Source organism: Epinephelus moara, chromosome 9, assembly GCF_006386435.1.
Source record: "Epinephelus moara isolate mb chromosome 9, YSFRI_EMoa_1.0, whole genome shotgun sequence".
NCBI lineage: Eukaryota > Metazoa > Chordata > Actinopteri > Perciformes > Serranidae > Epinephelus > Epinephelus moara.
In genome coordinates this window covers 9,867,216-9,888,992 of record NC_065514.1, presented here as the reverse complement: position 1 = coordinate 9,888,992, position 21,777 = coordinate 9,867,216, and the positions used below count along the sequence as shown (strand labels likewise).

At 43.1% G+C, this 21,777-nt stretch overlaps 1 protein-coding gene across 3 annotated transcripts in view; it reads left to right on the top strand.

Annotated features, from left to right (window-relative positions):
* The window catches only part of igsf9a (immunoglobulin superfamily, member 9a), a 117,318-nt gene that overhangs the window by 78,122 nt on the left and 17,419 nt on the right, over positions 1-21,777 (top strand). Inside the window, exons 12-20 of one of the 3 annotated variants that reach the window (XM_050053156.1) lie at positions 963-1,113; positions 2,778-2,889; positions 8,317-8,507; positions 12,411-12,628; positions 12,995-13,079; positions 15,290-15,460; positions 15,848-15,884; positions 16,203-18,509; positions 19,093-19,166. In XM_050053156.1, the coding sequence (XP_049909113.1) occupies positions 963-1,113; positions 2,778-2,889; positions 8,317-8,507; positions 12,411-12,628; positions 12,995-13,079; positions 15,290-15,460; positions 15,848-15,884; positions 16,203-18,509; positions 19,093-19,166 (3,346 nt within the window). Of the gene's footprint in view, positions 1-962; positions 1,114-2,777; positions 2,890-8,316; positions 8,508-12,410; positions 12,629-12,994; positions 13,080-15,289; positions 15,461-15,847; positions 15,885-16,202; positions 18,510-19,068; positions 19,167-21,777 lie in introns of all 3 variants that reach the window. The other 2 variants (XM_050053155.1, XM_050053154.1) reach the window with 2 other exon arrangements.

Below are 21,777 nucleotides of genomic sequence, written 5' to 3'. Positions count from 1 at the left end.
CTTCCTGGAAAATATTAAAAAAAAATGTATGTCTCATCCTGAACTTCAAGAGGTATGTTTAAATATATTTAATTAAATGTGGGGCTACGAGCTTAACCAGTCATGTAAAACTGCACCTGACCTTTAGCTCGTGGGTCGTAGCAGCTTGCAGAGCAATATCATGGTGGCAGGAGGTGGTTGTCACTTGGCAAAAACATGGTTTAGATTCGCAGAGAAGCATGTTTGAGGTCTATTTCTTTACATTTCTACTTCATCCTCCACCTCCTGCTATCCATCTAATGACAACCTAACATACTACGTTCCACTCAGAAACGCGGCACATTACATATGTTAACGACCATTTCCATACTGTTTTGGTAGTGCTGCCCTCTAGTGGTTGCAACGTGCTCCTTACACAACCTGTGCTGTGCAGCGTTTCACAATGTAATGATGAATGTGGTCAGAAGTGGAGCCTTTCAATCCACTGAGATCAGTGCATCAATGATTTTCCTTTGTAGAGAGTTAGTGAGCAGCTGCTTCAGCAATCAGCACTCTGACATCCTGTTTTAGCACGAACACACCCACTTCCCCAATTCAAAACATGCTTTCAAATCCAGACACAAAGATAATGGGACCAGAATCAGTCGATGGTATAGCAAAGTGGTTGAGCATGCTGTGTAATTAACTAAGTCAAATTTAGTGATTAGGTGCTCATTATTTTATTTCAAATCCAATCTGCTGGAGTATTGAGCTAAAAAAAAAGAGAAGAATATGTCGCTGTCCCAGTACTGTCAGACTACACTGCAGACTGTTGGCACTTTTCTCAGATTCTAATATTGAGTAAATTTAGCTCGAAAAGTGATCCATTGTGTTGGTAATATGATTGATTTTTTTCTTCTGTCCACCCCAGCTGTATCTACTGCACATTTAGACAGATGCAAAGAGTATTCTCTCTAAATATGAATGGTTTTGTGTTCTTGTAGGTTGACTTGGTTCGTCGCACATCTTACACCATAGAACCCAACGGTTCTCTGCTCCTGCAGCCTCTCACTAAGGACCACCAGGGGGCGTGGGAGTGCACCGTTACTAATCGCGTAGCCTCAGTGAAAGCCAGCACACAAGTCTTTGTCCTGGGTGAGTGCAAACAGAAAGATTCCTCCCTGAGAATACCATGACAAAAGTCTTATTACCAGGGTCATGGAAAACCTGGAAAAGACATAGCATTTCTCAATCACATTTTCCAGGCCTGGAAAGGTAATAGAATTAGTAAATATCACTGAAAGTTTTGAAAAAGTCTTGTTGTGTGTAATGACATTTTTACAGTAATCTACCGTTAATAACCTTTCACGTAATGTAACCTAACAGCAAATTTATTTTCTGTAGCTGTCGACGTAATGTAATTTAAGTTGATATGTGGTGTTTTGTTAACTATCACATACATTACTTCATTTTCTCCTCGTTCACCATCTCTCTAGTCATGTATGCCAGCTAGCTGAAGATATGTTTAAAGAGAGTTTGAATCTGTTACACCAGGCAAGAGTTGAAAGAAAAAACAAGTTATTATGGGTCCTTGAAAAGTCATGGAAAGGTTTTGAAATTTTGTCCATGAAAGTGTGTGGGAACTTGAGCTGTTCATATATTTATCCCCTTACACCAGGAAGCGATGATGTGTTTGTGTGTGCTTGTGTGTATTTGCAGCTAATCTTGCAAACTATTGGACCAATTAGCCTAATATTTTGTGTGCACATTTATGATTGTATGTTCAAGAGCCTCTCATGGTTGTGGTGATTCACAGATATTGAAAAACCCGTTTTAATGACTGTTTTATACCGTCACTGACTGCTGACTCCTCACTTCTCTTACCTGGCTGCTAGGGGTCCACATTTTCCAGAAATCCGCTCAGTTAAAAACAACAGGCTTTACTTAGTCTGTTGCAGGCCTACGTCATGTCTTAAAACTGGCATTGATTAATTTCGTATCTGATACATTACGATCCACTAAAGTGAGGCACAATTCAAGATGAATTAATCTCCATTTTTGTCATCTTTACTGCCATGTTGACTACGGAAGACAGGAGGGACAATTCCACCAGGCGCAGCTGCAACCCGGTTTCGTTTCGTTTGCCAAATGGCATCATACCACACAGGAAGCATCTCAGAAGCAGAGCGTTTTGCCTTCCTATTTTTGTAGACCTGTAGATTTTGTTGCATTTGTCATTTTCCCATAATATTTATGCTTCTACCAAAAGTAAATAATTTCTTTTGGTGTATTTTAATTGTGTTCATTGTTGGTATTCCCGACTTTGTTGTGCTGTAGCATACAGACAAAGTTAAAACCCTTCAAAGTCCAATTTTGAATGACTTTGATCAAAAGTTTGTGGCTATGTTTTAAATTAAAAATAGATTCTCCAAATTAATTGTATCTGTTTTCCACATACAGTGCCTGTTAACAGGAGAACTCACTCTGCTCTGTGCATCGTGCTGTGGCTCTTTCAAAAATAGCCGAGTATTTTTATTAGCTTTCGGGTAGCTTCCGAAACATGTACCAGCACATCTGCTGAAATTAAGAGAATTGTCTAGAGAGGCCGCGTTTTCTACTTTGTTTCTTTTTTCAAATTGTTCTCTTCATACCTGTGTAAACCTCTATTATACCCAGCACAGGCCGGATGCCTGTGCCTCCACTCCGCCTCCAACAGATAAATGTGGTACATCTAGAGATGGCCTCTAAACTTTAGTGGTATCAGGTAGTTGAAGTGCTGGCAGATATCCATCAACTCCTCTCCATTCCTTCCATTACAGGAACCAGTCCCCATGCGGCTACCGCGCTGTCCGTCTCTCCAGGGGTGAAGCAGGCCAACATTTCCTGGGAGGCAGGCTTTGATGGAGGATCAGCACAGACATTTTCAGTTTGGTGGGTGTAAAGCCTCCCACTTTCTTCTCGGGCTGTAACCATGGCAGCCATCAGTTGCACTGGTTTTACTCTATTGATCTCTGGGATGAGGAATTCATTTATCTGTTATCACCTCTTGGCAGCAACAATAAAAAACGCCGCTGCTGAGCATAGCTTTATAATGCAGTGGCCATGTCGGCTACAATGGGAGGTTACTGAGACAAAAGAGAGCGGAATTCATTACTTTCATAGGAATTTGCGCCATTATATTGGCTTAGATCACACAGACGAACGTCCTCTGTTTACTTTAAGGCGAAGTGTTGTTGATATGCCTGCAATGTCTTATCAAAGAGACATGGACAGGGCAGAGGGAATGTAAAGCAGCAGCCAAATGCACCCTGTTGGATAAAACTAACCTGTTAGGAATGTGTTCCCCTTTCAAGACAAGTGTGCACTATAACTTCTATTACAGTTGCATTGTGTGACAGGCATTTCTGGGAATGATGTCTTTAAAAACATTGTTAAGAATGTTATTTTATTGAAATGACATTTTTTAAAAATAGGATTCACTAAACTATATTTAAAGTTTTATTTTTTAAATGTCTGACAATGCAGAAAACTTCTCCTAATGCTCATCCTAATCACATTGTAACCTGGGAGCGCCACATCAGATGGAGATGAGATGAGCTATCTTAATCCCTGAGAGGGAACTGGGTCATCGCTGCAGCAAAGAGCAGCATAGAAATAAATATAAATTACATCAAAAAAACATAAAAATAGATCAGCCAATCAGTTCAAACAACCCTCTAAAGTCTCAGCTACTCCCCGCTCTGACAGCCTGACATGTTATGACCCCATATTATGAAGGATAGTCAAAGTAAAAACACTCTCTATTGTGAGACAAACAAAAGAGCAACACTTTTGCTTTTTCTGTGCTGCAGGAACGTCAACAGGATGTAACGTGAATGATTTCCCGTTGACATTTTAACGGCAATCTTCTTTTTTTTTTCATTACCGCTGATAATTGTAGCACAAAGGTCTTGTGAGCACTTAGTGATTCCCAGCAAATGAAATTTCAACGCCCCTTGTTTGACAGTTGTGAAAGCTCTGCAGGCAAATATTCACACCACATGCCTGTAAAATCAGTCACTACAGACGAGAGGAAAACCCCACAAATGTCATGTATTGCATGTATTGCTCTTAGAAAGTGACCATATCTCTGCACTTTGCTGTATACATTCATTCAGTCAGTCAGTCGCAGGAGGGCTGGAGCCTATCCCAGCTGACATTGGGTGAGAGGCAGGGTTCACCCTGGACAGGTCGCCAGACTATCACAGGGCTGACACATAGAGACAGACCATTCACACTCACATTCACACTTCTGGTCAATTTAGAGTCCCCAGTTAACCTGCATGTTTTTGGATTGTGGGAGGAAGCCGGAGTACCCGGAGTACGCCTCTCATCCAAGAAGCTTCTTCAGTTCTAACGGACTGGTGTGGAGTCGCAGGCTTTACACTCCGTGTGGGTGTGAACCCTTACAACCCACCTATAGTGCAGTCTTGGGATCCCTCCCAAGACGACTTCACACCCGTTCACACCTGGTCCCATCTGACCCTAACGACACATATTATGGCCAGGTGGGTCAATGACTTACATGTGACCTTAACAACGCTGAAACTAAGAGATCACATGTGACCTCTAAAACTCTGTAAGGGTTCACACCAGAGCTAGCTCTGTTGTGTTTGATAACATTGTTGAACGTAAACAGATGTGATGCCCAACGGTGCTTAGCGTGCCTTTAATATTGAATTAAAGCCAAGTCCTTTCGAGTCATCCGTCACAAGTCAAAGTCAAGTCTCAAGTCATGAATATAAAGTCGAAGTCAAGTCGAGTCTTTTATCAACGTTAGTCAAGCAAGTCTCAAGTCATCATATTTGCGACTTGAGTCTGACTCGAGTCAAGTCATGTGACTCGAGTCCCCCATCTCTGGTTCACACCCACACGTGGTTTAAAGCCTGCGACTGAGCACCAGTCCTTAAGAACTGAAAAAGCTTCTTGGATGAGAGGTGAAAAATCTTCAAGAAACTCAAGCAAGTCCAGTTGCCTACGATATTAGCACTTATGATTACCATTACGTGGATGACTGAGAATCTTCACCGACACAACGTGGTGAGAACAAGCAAACTCTGCACAGAATGGCTCCCCCACCCCAACATTCGAACCCCTCACCATTGGTTTGAACCAGGAACCCTCTTGCTGTGAGGCGCCAGTGCTAACCACTGTACCATTGTGCTGCCTGCTTTATACATACTGCTAAAAATCTTAGTATCATCTTTGATCAGTAGATGACTTTTGACCATTATGTTACTAATCTAATGTAGCCCTGTTTTCTACAGCTAAGAAGTATCGCAAAAATCAGATGTATCTTTCCTTCTCTGGATCGCGAACCATTAATTCACCCTTTCATTTTCTCCCATCTAGATTATTATAATTCTCTCGACACTTGCCTCAGTCAAACTGCTCTAAATTGTTTATAGTTGGTTCAAAATGCAGCTGCCAGGCTATTTACTACAACTAGACGTCAGTCCCATGTTACAACTGGTCTTGCATCCTTCCTTTGGCTTCCTGTTAGATTCAGAATAAACCACAAAATGCTGTTGATTACATATAAGGAGCAGCAGAATCTTGCCCCCAGGTACATTTCTGATCTCGTTCCTTTTATCCACCCCATGCTCCAGCTGTGAGCAAAAGGTGATTGCGTATTCACTGTTGTAGCCCAAACCCTCTAGAATCATCTTCTCCAATTCTTCAGATTTGCTGAATCTTTGGACTGTTTTAAGCAACTTCTGAAAACCAATCGTTATAGTTAAGCTTTTTTATAGATCTCCATCCCTGTCTTATGTTTGGATTTGTTTCTGTTTGGTCTGTCTCTCACTGTGTTCTGTTTTATTTTGGGTTCAAGTCCCAAAGGGGCAGAACCCTATTGAGTTTGAGCTTTATTATTGTTACTATTTGCTGTCTTATGCTGTGGCTCTCACAGTAAGCTAGCTGGAATGACCTAGAAACATGAAACCTGGCCTCATAACTGGAAATGTGCAAATGCTTCCTAAGAAATCTCACAAATGCCCACATGGAGGCACTGTAATCAACACCTTTTAAAATGCTTCTTTTTGGATTTTGTCATTATTAATACCACATTTGGTACAGCATTGTGGGACTGAGATACACATTTCGTCAATAGATGAGCAAGACTGGTCTGACAACATGGCCGTCATCAATCAGAAAGACTTTGCAAAGGGCGGGGCTTGCAGGGAATTGGCATTAACTCATTAACAATTCGTCCAATCACCATAAATCTTGGTTGATATCTTAAATCCATGTTGGGGAATTTGCCCACCATATAGCGCCACCCAGTTGCCAATTAGAGTTAAATTTATCCAGTCACCTTGAGGCGTCCTGTTCTACATATCTACCAAGTTAAGTAAAAATTGATATGGCGGTTAGGCCTAGATAAGAAATTAGCTCTCTAGCGCCCCCATTTTGTTTGATGGGGTCAATAATGGAGGGGCCATGAGCCATACCCTCCACAATATTCATTGCCTTATAGAAGCTCAGTTTTAGTAAGTTTTCCAACTTTTGCCAAGAGGGAACTTTAGATATTGGACCCTAGATTATGTTCACCCAGTTTCATGTAGATCGGTCAAACTTCCTAGGAAGAGATCGATTTTTCAATTTTTCAAAAAATTAAAAATGGCGGAAAATCTATATAAGCGGAAGTTATGGGTTCTGGAGGCAAATGTGTTCCTCATGAGGAGAGGCATCTCTGTGCAAAGTTTCATGTCTCTACGACATACGGAGCATGAGATATGCCCATTCAAAGTTTGCAATTTCAATTGGTTGCTTTAGCGCCCCCCTTTGGCCAACTGATGTAATATTGCTTCATTCGCATCCTCCCATGACCCTCTACCACTGTGCCAAATTTCACATGGATTGACCAAGTCAGTGAGGAGGAAAACGTGGAACAGACACACAGACACACCCACAGACAGAGTTTTCGTCAATATATAGTAAGATGAGCTGGAACAAGCTAGAGACGAGATGTGAAACTTCTCCCCATCAAATTTGATCCCAACTGGCCTGATGGTGGTGCTATAGTTAACAGGTTAAAAAGGCCATGCCCCTTACACAAATTTTAAATACATCTACATCTCAGTGCCCTGTACACAGAAGCCTCCTGGATTATAAAGGCCACCATGAGGGATTCTTTGCTAATTTGTCATGATGTGAGAAACAGTAATATGAGTAGACACTTTTGGATTTTGACTCAATCAACACCAAATTTAGCATACAACATTAAGAGATATAGATACACAGTTCTAATATAAATGAATGAGATTGGTCACGGCCATCATCAATCAAAAGGTCTTCGCAAAGCAGGGGCTTCCTTGGCAAGAAATAGCCCATAACTCAAGTAGTCTTGAAGCGATCCTAATTAAACTCTGTAGAGACATTCAGCACAAAGATTTGAGCATATGAACCAAGTTTTGTTCACATCCAATAAAGGGGGAGCAAAAGGCGTGACTTCGAGAATGTAATTATTGAAATACTTCATACATTGTAATGATGAATCAGTTGTGTGTGATTGGTCTCACTCCTTAAGACAAATCAAACCAGCTGGAGTGACTTTGCTCAGCATTGTGAAGCCCAAAATCCGCTCATTGCCTCTTAGGGCTTTGATTTTGGGCAGTTGAGCTGTTTTCCTTTGTTGACTGAATCCGCAGTTGTTGCTTGTAGTTATACTGCAGTTTACTTTTACTTTATCTTCATTAATATTTTTTTTGCATGTGTGAAGCACTTTGTAACTTTGTTTTATATGAATAAAACTCGGGTTACTTACTTAGATATGACCTGTTTTACGCACTGCAGTAACATAGGGCTGAATTCAAATTACTCTCAGCTGTCTCACAGACCTAAAATGACCTTACAATTATCCACACCGGGTTAATATGACATTCTGCCCTTTTCTATTTTCTCATAAAAGAACATCACTTCTGTTCAGTCAAAGCCATCATCTTCAAAAAGTAAAACAAGGCCTCCCTTTCAGACTGACATTAATAATTTTCAAAAGTTCCTCTACTTTTTAATAGGTGAATAGGTGAATAGATTTTTTGTAGCCTCTGGGTCAAGTAATTTGCTCTGTATAAAAAAGACATGTAGAACTTCAGCTCCAGTAGGAACATGAAAATCACCATAATTTGAGTTGCAAGCTCTCTGTGCAATAGCAAGGATACATCAGTGCTGTCTCTGCCACAAAATCTGGAGCTGATGATGAGTATGAATGATTAATGAAACCTACTTTTCTGTCATGTTTCATAAAACCAGACTGCCAGAATTCCCCGCCGCTCTTTTGTTCTCACTTCTTTCCTCTCCGTCTCGCTCCCTCTGCAGGGTGAAGAAGATTTCAGGGAGTGATAATGATGGGAAGCAGGACTGGTTCTCTGTGCCTGTGCCCCCCTCCTCTGGCAGCAGGATGCAGGTGACAGGCCTGTCTGCTGCCACCGACTACCAGTTCAGCATCCTGTCTCACAATAAAGTGGGCACAGGACCCTTCAGCGAGATTGCAACCACTCGGACATTGGGTCGGTATCATTCCCAGGTTTTCTCTTTATCTGTTGAATATCAGCTGCTTCCATTTTGGATCCTGTTGCAGATTTGCAGAAACTCTGTACTGAGCTAACAAATCTCTTATCTAGTGTTGTGTTTTTCCTCCCTTTTTTATTAGCAATGAACAAAACATTCAGCTAGCAAGCTTTTCGGTTTTACCCGGTGCTGACCATTATTGTGAGTGGTTGAAATAGCAAATGGTGCCAGCAGCAGATTATATCAACCGTAACTAATTAAAGTTAATTCCTTGAGTAACTTGCCTGCAGGCCAAAATGGACCTTGGTTGTGTGGTTGATATGCTAGCTACAATCCAGTGTTTGTGTTCAGCCACGGATTATTTGTTCCAAAAGGAAACACCACTCTTAAGCACCACACTACATTCATTGATGGATTACGAAACAGGCCATTTGGGCCCAAGCCCCCTTGGCCAACATCTGCAAAATGTCTCTCAATTTAACACATAGAAGAGACTCAAAAGTACCACAAAGTGGTGCAAAGGAACTACAAGGAGACACTAAACATCCAAAAAAGACACAAATATACCTTAAAGAAACACTAAATGACCACAAAGACAACACAGAATGACCTCAGAGACATGCAAAGGAACTACAAAGACACACACAACAACCAAAAAAAAGACACAAATATACCTCAATGAGACAAAAATGACAATAAAGACAAAACCGGATGACCCTAAAGCGATGCATAGGAACTACACAGAAACATAAAACAACTATGAAGAGACAGAACAACCAAAAAAGACACGAATATACCTCAGAGAGACACAAAATGACCATAAAGACAACACAGAATGACCTGACAGAGATGTAAAGGAACTACAGAGACAGAACGACCAAAAAAGACACAACTATCCCTCAAAGAGACACAAAATGGCCGTAAAGACAACTAAGATTGACCCGAAGGAGATGTAAAGGAACTACAAACTGACAAAAAATGACTACGAAGAGAAAGAACGACCAAAACAGACACAAATGTACCTCAGAGACAAAAAAAAATACTATTAAGACCACACAGAATGGCTTCAAAAAGATGCAAAGGAGCTACAAAGAGACAAAAAATTACTACGAAGAAACAGAACGGCCAAAAAAAAGTCACAAACATACCTCAAAGAGACACAAAATGACCATAAAGACAAAACAATGACCTCACAGAGATTTGAAGCAACTACAAAGAGACACAAAACGACTACGAAGAGACAGAATGACCAAAAAGCGACACTAATATACCTTAAAGAGACACAAAATGACCATAAAGACAACAAAGAATGACCTGACAGAGATGTAAAGGAACTACAGAGACAGAACGACCAAAAAAGACACAGGGGCCCATTGTCTCATGATCTGCCCATGTCTTCAATCCCAACTGTTTATTGTGGCTTAAGTACTCTGTACATCAATTGGTCACATTCCTAACACAAATTTAAACAGAGCTGTTGGCGTGGCTCTAAGGATGGCATTGTAAGTCTATTGGCCAGTATGTCAATCACTTTGGACAAAACTGAAATCTCTCAACAACTATCGAGTGGTTCAACATGACATTTGTTCGGACATTCGTGTCCCTCTTTGGATAGATTGACACAACTTTGATGACCCCTGATTGAATACCATGCACCATCATCAGATCAAAATCAGAATTTGTCCAATACTTTGGTTTATGAACAAATACCTGCAAAACTAGTGACATCAGCCTCAGCTGTACTTTGTGTTTACAGTGAATGAGCAAATCCTACTGTAACATACTAAATAGAATGGAACATGAGATGGATCAGTGGTTTGGTGCAGCTTCTGCAGTGATGTGGGTGCTGCGACCGGACCGTCATGGTGAAGAGAGGCTTTCGATTTACTGGTCCAACTACGTTCCCAACACTCACCTATGGTCATGAGCTCTGGGTAGTGACCGAATGAGATCGCGGATACAAGCCTCCGAAATGAGTTTCCTCTGTGGGGTGTCTGGGCGCAGCCTTAGAGATAGGGTGAGGAGCTCGGACATCCGGAGGGAGCTTGGAGTAGAGCCGCTGCTCCTTCGCGTTGAAAGGGTCAGTTGACATGGTTTGGGCATCTGATCAGGATGCCTCCTGGACGCCTCCCGTTATAGGTGTTATAGGCGTTATAGGCACATGCCACTGGTAGGAGGCCCTGAGGCCCTGAGGCAGATCCAGAACACACTGGAGGGATTACATATCTCATCTGGCCTATGAATGCCTTAGGATCCCTCGGGAGGAGCTGGAAAGCTCTGCTGGGGAGAGGGACGTCTGGGGTGCTTTAATTGGCCTGGATTGAGGGATGGATAACATGCTAAATATTGATGAAGCAGTTACTGCTTTCACGATAAATCACCGATGGTTACTATTACTGTTTCAATTTTGAATTATCATTAAAACTGCTGGATTACTGTGCTTTGAAAAACTCACAGTAAAAACTTGCCAGCATCAAAGTTAGCAAAAGTTTCCCAGACACAGTCGCAGCATGCAACGTGGGTCAGCAGGCAACAGAGTGATGCTGCTAGTTCCTGTCCTCGTCTCCAGGGACACGGACCCTCGAGTAAGCATTTCAAAGACAGGCTTTCTTTAATGTTTCTGCACATTTGATATGGTTTTCATATGTTTACATAAGGTATTGCCTATATTATTTTAATGTTTATGAATACATAAAGTGCATAGTGCAGCTTATTTTCTTGTGGTTTTGTTTATGGAAAACTTGGTGAAATGATTTCAGTGTGTGTATCCAAACTTTTAGGACTTTTTCAGCACATTTTAAAAATACCTTAATAATACTGATAACCGTTATAGTCTTGGTCACTAGGATCGTGATCTGAAATTTTCATACCTTTTTATCTGCAACATTGAAGTAAGATGGTGGACATTATGCCTGCTAAACATTAGCATCTTGGCGTTGTCAGACCATGTTGGCATTAAATCAAAGCACTTTGACTCAATACGGCCTCACAGAGCCGGGATCTTTAGAGGTATTTAAAGTCAATGTTACAGATGTCTACAGTCGTCCTGGGGTGATCAAATGTTCACCCGGGGGCGAAATCAACACTCATACCCAGTGTTTCCACACAGTGTGCCACTGCTCCTCTCTTTTACAGTTGCCTGGCTCCAGATCTTGGAATCCGCCCACTCCCCCGAGTTAACTGGAGTGTAACGAGTTGACAATTCTGTCTGATATCAGGCACTTTTTACAGTTCTTTTAACTATGTTTAGTCGGCTGCCCTAGCCTATGGCGGTCTGGAGCAGTGGATGGCGCAGTCTGTGGCAACACTGAGAGTCAGATGTTGATTTTCCCCTGGAAACATTTTACACTTCCCAGCAGAGAGTCGGCATCCAAAAGACTTTGAGAAATACCTTTAAAGAGTCAAACCACTGCTGGAGAAGAGTAAAAGAAAACATTTAGATTCTTTTCCCAAGGGTTTGTGTCAGGAACAAAGCCATGGTGAAACAATCTACCTGATAATGGCAAACTTTCAGGCAAAAACAGTCATCAATATCCAAATAAATCAACTTCATTGCCGGTATCAAATGTTCGTGCCATGATTATTATGTTCAAAAATATCTATACTATACAGTATTATTATGACATTTATCCACCTTTCTGAAATATTACTGTTAGGCCTAAAATATAGTGAGTATGCCTCACACTGTATTTGCCTGAGGTGTAATCAAACGTAACAATTTGGGCAGTAAACTGTATGTTGCAATCTCCCTGGACTCTGCAAAAGAACCAGCATCAATCCCGGCCCTCCTCCCCTCACACTCTCAAGGTTGTGGCAGTAGCAATTTCCTCCACTGTAATTTAATTTTTCCGCCAGAGCGTATCTGGCTGATCAGCTGAAGGTCTTTTATCCCTTTGCATCAGATCCTACACTGAGGAGAAGTAAACCGAAGCCCCCTGCCTTGCTGTCCGCTCATCAGGGCTCAGCAGGTGTCATACTGCGATGGTCCCTTCCTGAAGCCCAGCACCCTCCCATCACAGGCTTTGTTCTCCAATCCCGCTCCGAGCAAGGGGAGTGGTTTCATTTGGACGAGGACATCAGTGCCAACAGTAGCAAGATAGTCGTTCCGGGTCTGCACAAGGTAACAAGCCAGTCACACTGCTCCCTCTGAGACTAATCAGTCCATGCTGCTTGTTGAAAGCCTTGGAGATTTTTTATCTAGGCTATACCTCTGTGGTTTTACTTTTGTAGACTCTCAATTATGCACACTACATGGCAGCCATCACTTTTCTGTTGTCTTTCAATCTGGGTGCGCTGCTGTTTCTTCTCTCTGCCCGTCTCATCCTTCTTTTTCTCTCCTATATAGGCCTACACAAATTCAAATGAACTTCATTAGCATTGCAGGCACAGTCCCGTGTTGACAAAGTGTGGTTTCATCCTCTGTCCTCCCCGCTGTGTGTGTGTGTGTGTGTATGTGTGTGTGTGTGTGTGCGGATGCTGGTCTCAGGACTGTGTGTACGAGCTGCGGCTGCTATCTCGTCGCGGGGAGTTGCTGAGCGAGCCCAGTCCATCAGTCAATGTCTCCACCATGGGTAGGTGTTCGGGAGCAACCTTGCCCCCTTCGCATTCTCACCCCACCCTCTTGTTTCAAGCCATCCTCCTCTCTCAGTCTACATTCCTAACTCTTTTCTCTCTCTTTTTATGTCTTCCCCCGTCCCTCTTTACCCAGCGTTGGACCAAAATTAGAGCAGGCCCCCGGGGAAACGCTGTCCATTAGAGGCCTAAATGATAGAAATAGCTCCACTAATAACTTCTCTAAAGAGTTAGCGATAGAATTTGTACTGGTCTTTTCTGATTCTTATGTGAGTGTGACATGAATGTTTCATTAGATATGGTACAGAGATATCAAACAGACGGAAATGCAGCTCCCATGGGTACCACCCAAGTATTGTCACAACAGTCGGAGCCAAAGCCTGTATATTGTTTAACATGATCTCAGTTTGACGTCTGACTGAGCAAATGCAAAACAATCAAGTTTATGATTTGCTGATAATGATCATCAGGGATGTAGATGGAAGATTAGATCCACTTAAAACTGGTAATACCAAACCTCATAGCAATCTTGTTTTATTTTAATGAGTTTCTTTGTGATGTAAATGAAAAAGTATTTATCAGAGTTGTAGCAGGCTAACGGAAGTAGCAGGAAATATGCATGTATTAAAGGTCAGCCAGCATGATGATTGTTTAGTTAAAGGAAAAAAATATTTATTAATAAACACTATATACATTTTTCAATAGTTAAAATTTCAGTAATGATGATAATACCCATTGAGTGCACAGTTGCCCACGTACAGTTTCACATGGTGTGTGTTTGGGATACAGGTCACAGGAAATTGCAGATTAAATAGTCACCTGAACCCATTAAGAAGAGCAATGTATTCAGACAGAGTTTTTGTGAATTTGATAGTACGATTGCTTTATTGAAAGTACAGTAGTACCATTGCCAATAGTGGGATAGTTAGTGGGCTAAAACTGTACATTAGTGGTTGAGGTAGCACGTTGAAAGGCAGATAGTTAAAGTCATTGCCTTAAAGAAGCTCAGTTTTAGTAAGTTTTCCAACTTTTGCCAAGAGGGAACTTTAGATATTGGTCCCTAGATTATGTTCACCCAGTTTCATGCAGATCGCTCAAACTTCCTAGGAAGAGATCGATTTTAAGTGTTTTCCAAAAAATTCAAAATGGCGGAAAATCTATATAACCGGAAGTTATGGGTTCTTGAGGCAAATGTGTTCCTCATGAGGAGAGGCATCTCTGTGCAAAGTTTCATGTCTCTACGACATACAGGGCATGAGATATGCCCATTCAAAATTTGCAATTTCAGTCAGTTGCTATAGCGCCCCCCTTTGGCCAATTGATGTAATATTGCTTCATTCACATCCTCCCATGCCCCTCTACCACTGTGCCAGATTTCACAGGCACAACATTTAGCTACAGATCCACAACACCAGCCTGAAAATGAAGGAAATCTGAAATGATTGCATTGGAGTCAATGGAGCACAGCTGTGTTGTTGTCCGCGTCTAGGGGCCGGACTTAGCGAAGGGTCAGTTAAAGAGTTTCCACACAAAACATCAGAAACTGTCCAGTCGAACTCATCTGTGTGCTCGTTGTCCTCACCAAGGTCTTGACCTGACAGCAGTCTGTTGTTGTAACCTACTTGAGTGGGCAAATGCTCACCTTTGATGGTCGCACTTTGAAGAAGTGTTCCATTAACGGATGAATCCCACATGGCCAAAAACTTGGCATCATGTGAAATCCAAAGTTCAGAGTGCTTAAGTTTCTTTTTGCAAGATAACACTTCACATTGCAGAGTGGACTTTTATTGTGACCAGCGCAAAGCACCCCTGGGTAGTAATGATGCTTGATGAGCCACACCTGTCAGGTGGATGGATTATCTCGGCAAGGACAAGTGCTCACTAAGAGATTTAAAGTAATCTGTGCACAAAATTTGAAAGAAATAAGCCTTTTGTGTCCATAGTAAAAGTTCTGGATCTTTATATCAACAAATCAAAAAAAACAAAAGTGAATGAATGAAAAGACAAGAAAAAGGAGAAAGGAAAAAGGAGAAGAGTTATACCTCCATTTTGAACTTATCTTTATTGTCTTGGTTGTTTATCAAGTGTGTGTGTTGCTGCTACGGCAAGCACCAGTGTTTTTATGGTTGCTGCTGACACCACAGTCACACTTAGCTTGCTTTTACTTTTATCTCCTAATATATATATCCCCGATGGAATGATGTCACAGGGATGGAGATCTACCCGGCCACATCCCGACTCCTGGAGTACGTCCCGGAGCCATTACTGGCCGGCGTGCTGGGCGGGGTCGGCTTCATGTGCTTGGCACTGGTCTTGCTGCTGGGGTCCGCCTGTATCATCAGCCACAAGAGGGACCGGCGTCGCAGACAGAAGAAGGATGGTAAAACGCCCCTCACTCCAGAGATTCAGGAGACACTCACTTTGATGAACTGCATCATGAATATCATCATTTATTCAATAAAATATTGAAGGCACTTTCAATCCATTATATAAATCATACCCCACTGCATGGATTTGGCGCTCCTCTTGTCCCCCGCTCGTCCATTCAGTTGTAAAAGTTATTGATGTCATTTACATTACTTGCTAATTAGGGTAATTTCTCATTAGTGGCTGATAAATGTAAGTGTAATTAACTTTTTGGACAAGCCTGGGTGCCTCGGGCCCTTTAATGGGCTCTTATTAGGGTTGATTATGTTTTTACTTCTTGGTCAGTGTGGTTGTATCCTAATGAGTCAGATACCATCTTGCCCCTCTCCCTCCCTTTCAGATTCCCCCTCTGCCATCTATAAATGCTCCCCATCAATGTAAGTACCCCTTTATCATTTCATTATAATGGCTCCCATTGACCTTTTCCTCTGCTTCCTTCACAAACTAAACGTTGAAAATGCCAGCAGTTAAGTTATTTTGTCTTTCAGATCTTATTTTTCTTCCTCATCTTCATCTAGTGCTGCTGCTGCTGCTGTTTTAGTCTCTCTCTGTCTACATCTCTCACGCCCCCTCTTTCACTCTCACTCAATCTTATTTTCTCGGTCTCTATTTCTCTCCCTCTTACACCTCCGTTTTTTCTTACAATTTTCTTCCTCCACCCCTCCCTCCACCTCCTCTTTCTCTCTCTCTCATAGAAAGACTTCAGGCACTGGCAGTCCAGACAGTGTGTTGAAGAGAAGCCTACTTCCAGCCAGCAACCTCTATCCCACCACTTCCTCTACCACCACCTCCTCCTCATCGCAGACAGACTGTTCCTCCTTTAGCGCTGAGAATCATCATCGGCGGAAGCAGCTCCTCTCCAATTACAGCAGAGGCCGCCTCACTAGGACAACTTCTTCTCCCATTTCTCCTCCAATTGAGTTGATCTCTAGAGGCCCAGATGGGCGCTTTGCACTCCCACCATATGACAGTGACTCGCTGAGTGTTCACAGCAAGAAAAGCGGAAGGTATGACCAAGCTAGAGTGCGGAGGTCTGTGTCGCTGCACTCGGAGAGGGGAGACAGAACGCAGCCGCCGTTCGTGCTCTCTGTCGATCTCCCACCTTGCAAACCAGTAGAGGCTAATTCCACGAACCAGATTTGTGACCTGCCCCATCTCCGCCCTTATATCTTGGATCAGAAGTCAAGCTACGATGGCTTTCCTGACTTCAGCAGCCTGTGCTCGAACACTAGTTTGGCCACCACTCCTCATCAAGACAGAGGAATAACTCCCACATTTCCAGTGCTCCCACATATCCGATCCAGCCTTGGTCAGCCATCTACAACCGCCAGCACCCTGGTGCTCCAAATGGAGCATGAGCGGGAGGCGGGAAACCTAAGTCGCTGTCTGAGGCTGGCTCAGGAGAGGGAGGAGCTGGAGAGGGAGCTCCAGAGGTACACGCTGGAAAGAGGCTCCATGAGAGAAATAAAACATGGGCATTCAGACTTAGTGAAGAGAGACGCTGGTGCTAATGAGCTTATGTGGGAATATAAGAGCAGCACCTTGCCTCATAGATACCCCCAGGGCGGCAATGAGGGCTTTGGTCTTCCACAGACGCAGTTCCCTTCATCCTCGGAGCACTGGGATGCCCGTCCTCTTTTCTCTCCTCTCACTCTGATCTCAGCCCCGACCCTTACTAGAACATCTTCACACACAAGTCCTTCTTATCTTAACTTCGGCAACCATCATCCTGCTCTATCCCTCACCAAACAGCCCCCCCTCCTATCTGAGGAGGCAGGCAGTTTTTCCAAAGGCAGATTAACTCTCCCACATCTCTCCTCAAAGCACCAGAGACATGAAAGGGTAGAGGCAGCACCAGAGGGCTATGATAATTCACCACAATCCACAGTCTTAGAAATGCAAACGAATGATTCATGCTCTGAGGCACGGAGACAGAACAATCTTAGTCATGGCGGCCTGACAACGTTGTCTTTCCATAGCAGTAAATATACTGAAAGATCTAATTCGGCTCTCGACTCGGTGCCAGACTCTTCAAAAGCGGAGGTTGCATTCCCCGAGCCCACTGCTGAAGACGTGTGTGTGGAGATGAGTGTGGATGAGCCAGAGTTGGAGGTGTGTGTGATGCGGCCTACAAAGCCCATGCTGCACCACAGAATCGCCTCCCATGTGCAACGAGGGCACTCGCTGACTCGCAGAGGTCAGCATGAAGACGTGAGTAGGAGCGCAAGCCTTAACTGCCGCAGTCCTGCCTCTGTGGATGATATTATAACAGTTCAAGCTTCTCTGCGAAGTCCAGAACCAGAACTCCGGAGAGCTGTGACTCAAAGGTCTAGACTCTGGGACTCTAAGCAGCGAAGTCAGAGCCTTGACTCGCGGAGACGCAAAGAGAGCAGCTTCCTGACTCCTGATGCGTGGATAGACTCTCTCAGTCAAGAGAACTGCTCTGTTGCGTCCTCATGTCGCCCAGACACTCTGTTTTGGGAACCCCAGAGCTCTCCCACTAGGAAGATCTCCAAATCTCCTGCAAATTCTCCTTCTGCTACCCAAGCTGCCTCCCGGTCACCTCCTGCTGTGGATGCTTTATCTCTGAGGAGCAGAACAGAGAGGCCTGTACCAGATGCTGACATGTCTTGCCACTACGAGCCAACAAGAGAGGCGTCAGTCTTTCCCAGCGCTGCCAAATGGCCAATCGACTACAGGGAGGCTGTAAAAGAAGCAGAGGGTGCCTTGGAGGCCATGAAGGAAGCTTCCAGATGCGTACCACCCAATGATAATTACCAAGAGGCATTAGAGGTGGAGGCGGGGGGCTATGAGGGAGTGCCAGAGTTTGGGAGCAGCTACAGCAGTTATGCCAGCAGCGGGCGAGGCAGCATGGAGCCTGCTAACGGACGCCTGTCGCTGTGTCACCTCTCCCCAACCTTCACCGGCTCACCTGAAACTGTAGAGGAGAGCCAGGGGAGCAAAGAGGACAAGCTCAGTCACATGATGGAAGCAAGCCAAAGGTATTAAGGGCATAATGAATGATGGAAATTTGGTTTAAGAGAAGAAAATGTAGGGCTAACATATGTAGTGCTAGAAGATCCTGTGTGGCCATAATAACGCCTTCAAGGTCAATTCAATATTATCTATAGAAGGAAATAAAAAAAGTACAGTATGTTTCAGATTCTGGTGACTTCCACATTCCCGAAGTTAACTTTTAACAGATTTTTGAGACAACTTGCTAACAAACTAAAATTGCTCATCATTAAGTGGGTGTCAAAAAAGGTTGAGAAATGTCAAAACACTACAAAACACAATTCATCCCTCAGAGTTGCTCAACAAGCGCTGATCCATTACATAAAGCATCAAGTGATTCATAACTGAGAGTTATGGAGAGTTCTTTAGTGTCTTTGTGCTGTAGGTAAACATTTATCACTGTCGTGTAAACATTTAATGAAGTGAAATCTCTCGGTAGGATGTGAGAAGAAATATCAGCAAACATATGCTCTTGATGTATTGTTAATTAGGGGTTCTGAGTGTCTCTGTGTCTGCATCAAGTATTCAAACTGTGTTTATGTACAGCAGGATGTTTTGTGACCTCTCCAGGAGAAAGGCCTCAGTTGATGAGAATTATGAGTGGGATGCTGCTGATTTCTGCTCACAGCCTGGAGACCATGCTGGTGAGGATTTTTATTTTCGTCTTGATAATGTTTAGCTCATGTTTTGGTAAATACTGGCACAAAACTAGATGCATTTGTGTCTTTAGAATCACATATACAGTGCAGCAAAATAATATGTTGGGCAAGTGTTGTGGAGTTAACTTCTGTTCATCCGCACGGTATCCTCTACATTTAACCTGCAGGGATGCTAAGCTCCCTGTTGGATTAGAACATGAGTGGAGATAATGTCTTTCTAAAGATGGAGAAATTGCAGCTTTTTAGACAATTACTCTTCATCTGGTTCACCATGGCTTCCCTCCAAAAACAAGTTAGGAAATAAAACTATATTCAAGTAAAACACTTCAGATAGGCTTCATTGTGTGTTGGGGAGGGAAAAAAAATGTCAGACTCTGCTATCAGCGTTTACGCTAAAGTGGCTACGTCAATTGGCTAGCTAATAGCTAATCAGTAATTACTTCCATTATTCAGCGTCATTTACCCTTAGGATCTTGTGTAAGTGGCACCTCGGTTGTGCGGTGGTTAGCACTGTCTGTCTAAGTGCTGCTCTGGGTTTAATCCAGCGGCCGGCTTCTGTGTGGAGTTGGCATGTGCTTCTTGGTTTCTCCCAGTTTCCTCCCACAATCCAAAGACATGCACATTAGGGTTGATTGGCGATGCTATAATTGCCTGTAGGTGTGAATGTGAGTGTGAATGGTTGTCTTAATGAGGCTGTTTACACCTGGTATAGTCTTGGGTGTTCTGATCAAATGTGAACAGCTCTAAATATGTCTCCACATGCATCTCAAAGGTGACAACACTTTCACGCTCTAAATGCAAATTAACACGTTAATTATTTCTATTTGCAAAGACCAAATGCATTGTTTTTTCCAACTAGAGGGAGATTTACCGTGTCATGCTGTAAGAACACTGCAGGGCCACTTTATTAGTTTGTCTCGAGGAGACAGACTGTGAGAATCTGTGCAGTGTTTCCCATACATTGATTTATTATTAACTATTCAAAACGGGTAAAATCTTATTATAGAGCTGTGTGCAGCATATTGATTTACTCAGCCACTGTTCAGTTTCTCTCTCTCTCCCTTTGTTTATCATCAGACAAAAATTATAAACAATCTATGGCTAGCTAGCCGCCCCACGGTCCCTCCACCTTCCTGCAGCTGGGAGACCACTGCTGCAGGAGTGTGAGCTCCGCACCTGCACACACACAGTCAGCAAAGTTAAAGGGATAGTGCACCCAAAAATGAAAATTCAGCCATTATCTACTTACCCATATGCCGATGGAGGCTCAGGTGACGTTTTAGAGTCCTCACAACACTTGCGGAGATCCCAGGGGAGAAGGGGTAGCGACACAACTCCACCTAATGGGGGCTGACGGCGCCCCAGATTAAAACGTCCAAAAACACATAATTGAAACAACAGAATATCTCCATACTGCTCGTCCGTAGTGATCCAAGTGTCCTGAAGCCCCGACATAAAAAGTTGTTTGGAAAAATGTCATTTGAACTCTGTTTTTAGCCTCATTGTAGCCTGCAGCTCTAACTGCTTCTCTGTGCTCCGCGATCATGTGTGTGTGCGAGACCAGCAAAAACACGTGAACACACATGAAGGCGGTGCCCATGTCTTACGGTCTCGCACAAGCGCGCACACTAGAGTGCGGTGTACACAGAAGCAGTCAGAGCTACAGGCTACAATGAGGCTAAAAACAGAGTTCAAATGACATTTTTCCAAACAGCTTTTTATGTCAGGGCTTCAGGACACTTGGATCACTACGGACGAGCAGTATGGAGATATTTTGTGGTTTCAATTATGTGTTTTTGGACGTTTGAATCTGGGGCGCCGAAAGCCTCCATTAGGTGGAGTTGTGTTGCTACCCCCTCTCCCCTTGGATCTCCGGAAGTGTTGTGAGGACTCTAAAACTTCACCTGAGCCTCCCTCGGCATATGGGTGAGGAGATAATGGCTGAATTTTCATTTTTGGGTGCACTATTCCCTTAAGTCGAGTTACGGCTATAGCTCGACTAGGCCATTTAATTGGACTACTGGCCTTGTCCCAGTTTAAAAACACGGGAGGAGAATTGATTTATTGACCAAAGTCTGTCTGATTCTGCTACGATAGGTGGCAAAATGCCCCCTTTTAGATTGTTAGTATTGGATCTTTTCTGGTTGACCTGTTGTGTTTCACACATCAAACAACTTACAAAGTTAGCTACAGTTAGCTAGCGGCAAACTGGTACCGTGGTGGACAGCTTTATGGCTCTGTAAATTTTGTACATGCTGTACGCTTCACTTTTTGTACAGATGAGATGCGCGCTGGACGTAGATTTCGCCATGTTACTGGCTTCTTCTTCTGTTTCACATTTAATGCTATTTGACTTCCGGGTCAAAGCCTGGGGTGGAAACTGTGGAGCATGAGCAGAACATATAGGCTATAGTTTGGGTCCGATTGACTGTATTCGTGCAGAAGTAATTCGATCCCACTTGCGTTATCTGGGTGTGTTAGTCTGACTTTGAGAAATTTGTTTCGTACAATTTCAGTCGGACTTCCATGTTCACATGTATTTTAAAAGTCTGGTTTACACAATAAATCACTTTTCTCTAACGTCATGTAAACGTGC